Here is a 6000-nt window from a genome sequence, read left to right on the forward strand (position 1 = left end):
GTGTTGTTTGGATTTTGTGGATCAAGAGATAACAGCTCAGTCCTCCATTGAGGTGGAAACATGGCCCTGTTCCGGTATGAAGACCAGAGAGGAGGCTCTGTTCCACTGACGCAGCAGCTGGGGAAGGATAATAAAGTTTCCACAAATAAAACAACCATATCATCATCTCATCAGCGAGTAATATACAAGGCCACCCATTGCAGTAGAAATTCACCAGCCACAGTAGCAAAGCAAAGGGTTCCTATTGTATTAACAATGGACTTAATTATTATTATTGCTTTTGATCTATGACCTTGACCAATGTATAGACGGTTTGGCTCCCCGGCCTGTAAGAGTACCACTAATATCCTTTAGTATCCATTCAGTCTGTTTCTCCTTGAATGGCAAGAGGACTTTCAAATCAAGACCAAGTAATTCATTGGTTTCGTTTTGAGAACGAAAAAACTGACAAAATGGAAACACATTGAGATCACTTGTTAACAATTAAAATGTTTTAACTACCATGCACACAAGCATGTCCCTTTACTGTGAGACGATTGTGTTGTATTCTTACCGCCTATTTCCCAGGTGTGTGTGTGCTGCATTGAGGGTTGGAGACACATGCAGTAAATCAGCATTATGTTCATCACTGACACTGGGAGAGGGTTCTCCATGTGTACACGGGCCATTCTGCAACTAAGAATGGAGGCTGCACTAGAATGGTTTAGCACAAACCTTCAGGGAAACAGCCTGACAAAAACACACACATGCAGACACACGATCACAACATAAAACATATGCTTGGAAACAGGCACAGCTGCCAGCCAAAGCACACGGGAGCAGGTTTTGGTCACTCTGATACCCAGAATGCAACACGCCTCACCCAGAGGTAGATTAAATCTGTTGCAGGCTCCTGGGGCCTCTGGTAGGCTCCCCTCTTCCCTCAGGCCCTCTCATGCATCCCACTCCAAATGGTATTGTCCTCACATATGATGGAGCATTACAGAAATGTGTGGAGCTGGCCAGATATGTGTGTCCAGCTTGCTGAAACCCCAGGGTAGTTGCTGACGTTGTCTGTAGAGAAGCAAATCAGCCATGATTTGGCTTCAACTCATTCTGAACTCGAGCGGTCGGCGAGCCAGTGACATCCATTGTCAACAAACAAGTGTTAAGCAGTTCCTGTAGCTGGGTCTTGGTTTACCCAACACAAGTAAGGGCAATACGCACAGCCCAGGCTAGGTCGTTTTCTGTTCTGTGTTCACATGCCACTGCACACACAGATTAAGAGACTCTGAGCAAAGATATTGGCTGTGTTTCAGGCAGTGTGATGGTTCAAAATGTGCAGAGCAATATGTCAATAAGTCACAACGGGAAGTGTAGCAGGGGGAGTTTTTGAACTGAATGGAAGGCATCCTAAGCAGTCTCTGTTTACAGACGACTGTGCATGCTCACGGGTGGAGAGACTGAGAGGTGAGCAGGTAGAATCCTGAGTGGGGAATGCCCTGGTCACTCCACCTTTGACTTCCTTAAGTAAACTTGAAATGTATGGCGATAGAGCTTCAACTCCTGTACAAAGACTCTGGCACAATATACATTTGGTCTGGATAAAGAAGTCCTGAAGGCTCTGTTGTGAAAATAGGCCTTTAAAGCCAAAGCATTTAAAGCCAAAGGCCCGAGCTCCACAGGGATATGATGAGGATGAGTGGCTTCACAATCATAACCCGTGGGGGGTTTGGTCTTCTTATTGATAACATAAACAAACAGTTGAACAATGATGAACTTATCCAAGTTATTGAAGTGTAACCTACAGTTAAGTCATTTGATTGGTCTACAGAGAAGCACGCCAGTGGGCAGGCAGTCCAATCCCTGTTCAGCTCGGAACTGTTGGTGCTGGTGGAGTCAAATTAACGATTCAATAAACAAATCATAATCTGTTGTCCCTCATGAATGTTAACTAATAAATGGAGCTTGTAGAACTGATTATGAAAGCAATGTCACTCTCTGAACCTCGGTGGGACAACCTTCACATCCCTGCTGATGTTCAGTGTAACCACACCACCTCCAATGAGATGGACCTTCATTACGTTGGACCACGCTTCAGCAGACAGACTTCACAGAAATATTATATCCCCTTAGTTACCTCTTCGCTAATATTGCATTTATTTTGAATGGATGTTGATAAAAAAAAGTAAAGGATCATTTTGAGTTACTCAAGATTGAGTTAATGCAGTTGACATCCAAGTTATGTACACTTTCATTCAATATTTATAATAATCATCATAATTGGGATATTGCTTTTCCTGCATTGTATGCCTACACCAGAATGAGTGATGCATCATAAAGGGTAATGTGTGAATGTTTCTTACCTTTTTACAGGTAAGAAATTATAAAAGTTATTAATGTGATACCTGTGCCCAATTCCGGTTCACAAACACTAATGATCCCAGTCTTAGAGAACTGTTTTGGGTCTCATACTGAAGACATATTTAATATGCCTGCAGGGTCAATCAGTAGCTTTACATTTGCTGAACAAATACATGCAGTATTTCCTCAGCGATGTGTGACCAGTTATACGCTGACCCTTTGTGCAGCTGTGAGTGAAGCTCTCTAGGTCAACATGAACTTCACAGTGGCTAGCTGCATATCATTGGTTTCTAAGCTATCACTCACGTTGCAACATGACACGTCAGAGCTCTGGGAGGCAATTAACATGATGCCACCTTCACTCATTCACCAAGACATCCTGCATGCTGTTTATTCTGTGTGTGTGACACAAGCTGTCCCCTTTCCTGTGGCAGGAGCTGTGACTCCTGTCACAAGTGTCACATTCACTTATTCCACAACAAGGAAAGCAAAGGCATCAGGGTTGTCGGTTCCAGATCCACTGGGCATGTTTGTGTAGGAGCTGAAGCCCAAGGGATTAGTTAACGTTTGTGCTTCTGTTGAGTCAAATTAGATGACATAACGGTAAGAGGACAGTAAACAGCGTTTTAGCAGAATGGGATTCCATTATGGAAAAGGATGTTAAGTGCCTATTAGTATTACTGCCGTCAAGGAGTTTGTTTTGGTCTCTTCTGATTGGTCGTGGAACTGTTGAACGTTGCACAAGATGTTCTGTATGGTAAGAGGAAAATTATGTAGAATTTCTTTCCAAAGCTTCATCTCTTCAATGAGATCCAGGGTTGATTCCTTTGTGTGTAACAGATCTCAAAATGTATATCATAATTATTATAATCACCATCATTGTTGTTGTTATATAATATATTATTAAAGGAGAAATACAGCCTGATTCACCTCAACATCATTATAAAACATAGTTTGTTGTTTGTACAACACACCCCAGGTCCTTTTTTAAAGTTTTGTGTAGTATTTCACTTTGCTGCTGCTAAACAGGATATCCGTAGCCGCTACTGCTTCACACAAACACATTACTGCAGCTGCTACACTGGGGTTTAAGAGGAGAGTAGGACTTCAAATCGCTTTAGCATCAACCATAAGGTTCATTCCAATATGACAACCACGCAGGGCTCTGTCTCAGCATCACTGCATATAAACCTTTCTGCCATGTTGCTGTGGCAGGTTATCAGTCATTTAGGGAGATGATTCACACCGTTCTACCGGCCAGCAGCCTTGTAAATCCAGAGAGCAGTGGGCCTCGTTGGCTTTGGCCATAATCTCCGCACAATGGCTCGGTCCATTGTAAACTGCCCGTCAGTCTCTGTCAGACCGGACCATATGGTCTGTTGTGGCAGAGGGGTTCCAGATAGGACAGTCAGACCGGACCATGTGGTCTGTTGTGGCAGAGGGGTTCCAGATAGGACAGTCAGACCGGACCATGTGGTCTGTTGTGGCAGAGGGATTCCAGATAGGACAGTCAGACCGGACCATGTGGTCTGTTGTGGCAGAGGGGTTCCAGATAGGACAGTCAGACCGGACCATGTGGTCTGTTGTGGCAGAGGGGTTCCAGATAGGACAGTCAGACCGGACCATGTGGTCTGTTGTGGCAGAGGGGGTCCAGATAGGACAGTCACATAGCGGTTTGTTGGATATCCCTTTTTTCTTTGAGCATAAAGATGTCCGCCTCAGCAATAACTGCATACAATGTTCACAAGGATGGATGTCACAAGTTTGATTGCCCGTTTGGTTTATTGTATATTGTATATGTGCAGCTTTCACAATTAAGAATGAAGCCTGTTATACTTCTTGTAATGACACATTTGATTCCTTTATCATTTCTAAATGTACTAACTCCAGACTGGCGGCATAGAGAGGGGAGAGAGGGGAGTCCTTCTGGGTAGCGTAGGAGATCTCCCACTGGGGCAGATGGGCCGGGCTGCACGCCAGACAGTTACAGTTACACCAGTGCATTGTACGTCACCGAGTATTTGAACTGTGTCCAAGTGTTCTAGGCTGGATTACTACTTCAATGTTTGTTATAAGAGGTAAAACTGTTATCGTACTCTACTGTTCGTATCGTATCGTACTGTTATAGTAATCAGCAGGTGCGGTACCCGTTCAAAACGTTCCTGTTCGCAGCGGGCCGACAGTTTGGCCTCCCATGTTGCTGCTTTCCTCTTCTCATTCGATCATCTCCAATGCATCTCCTTGGGCTCCCAGCAATACACCAGGCAGAGTGTGAAGGCCATCGACGTCCGTCAACGTTTGTGGAGAAATCTAAAGGACCTAGAGAGTCTGCTCTAATCATTAGAGTAATATAATAATAATAGTCATATAACAGCAGTACTTCCACGAGACTAAGTGCAGGGCAGTGTGTCCGCAGAGCCCTGAAGCCTCCCGAAGCCCGCCCCCAAACACTCCGCCCCCCCAACCCCCCACCCCTGCTGGTTGTTAGTTTTGTTCATTAATATTGAACATGTCATGGGTAAACATAAGTTGACTCTGGTCCTCGGGTCCCCAGCCATACTCACGCAGAGTGTGAAGTAGATGAAGCTAGATAGTAGATGCTCTAGAGATATGCAAAGGACATACACTCACACACAGACAGATTCCTCACTTTAAATCCATCTTTTAGAGCAAATAGTAAGACCGCTGGAGCACAGGATATATTGGACTAAAGGGTTCTGGATTAGTTGGGAACATCTCTTACTGTTGGTATTGCTATGAGTCGGACCACCCCTGACGGTTGGTTGTGGTGTGTGTTCCTTCAGTTGCAGAAGCACGATCGGGAGGATGAGGACGTGCCTTCAAAGTGGAGGACAGAAGAGGAGATGGCTGCAGAGGCTTCCGATCTGAGCAAACAGCTCCACTAACATAGAGCCAAACACATTTCTAGCATTGACATAGGCAATGAACCCATCTCTGCGTTCTCATTCTTTTGACATGCATTTGTTTCTGTTTGGGAATGATAAGTTCAGCTTGAAAAGTCTGTTCCTCAGCCAGTGGAAGATGTGCTCCTGTCTTCTGCTTAAGTATAAACGGCTTTGATCTACTGAATTCAGTCAGCTACAATTTGAATTTCTGATGTATTATTGACCTGACATCAATATGCTTGACACACAATTCCTGTGTTCCTTAAAAAACAAGAAATAAAACGCCAAAGAATATCAAGTCTGGTTTATTGTACCGCCATCATGAATATCCATGTTTTATCCAATTATTGACTCAAAACTATTCAAATATCCATGCTTTAGCCAATAATTCACTTAAACATATTAAAATAAATACTGGTCTGGTTGATATGTTAAACTTGAGTCAATTGCATAAGAAATCCATAATTATAGCCACAAATCTCTGGGATTGTGGAGCAACCTTGATGTAGGCAGCTTTAGATGTTCGTCGGCTTCAGATGCCCGCTAGGTTTGGGAGCGCGTGAGAAGGACACGCAGCAGAAGAACAAGGGGACATGTGGTTGATAAATAGGAGCAGCTGCTCTAGAGTCTGCAAAATTAGGAAGAGAATCCGTTGTAATGAGCGCTGCATTACAGACTGTAACGCTTTAATCATCCACTATAGAGATGTTTGAGATGTTTATGCCAAATGATGGCATGGATATAATAATAT

General features: G+C 43.8%; 1 protein-coding gene across 2 annotated transcripts in view; it reads left to right on the forward strand.

The window, feature by feature from the left end:
* The window catches only part of fhit (fragile histidine triad diadenosine triphosphatase), a 210311-nt gene extending 204795 nt beyond the window's left edge, over positions 1-5516 (forward strand). For both annotated transcript variants that reach the window (XM_084463752.1, XM_084463753.1), the window contains exon 7: positions 5148-5516. In XM_084463752.1, the coding sequence (XP_084319878.1) occupies positions 5148-5249 (102 nt within the window). In that variant the 3' untranslated portion in view covers positions 5250-5516. The remainder of the gene's footprint in view (positions 1-5147) is intronic.
* Positions 5517-6000: the final 484 nt, after the last annotated feature.

This window comes from Micromesistius poutassou (assembly GCF_964030765.1).
Source record: "Micromesistius poutassou genome assembly, chromosome: 2".
Classification (NCBI taxonomy): Eukaryota; Metazoa; Chordata; class Actinopteri; order Gadiformes; family Gadidae; genus Micromesistius; species Micromesistius poutassou.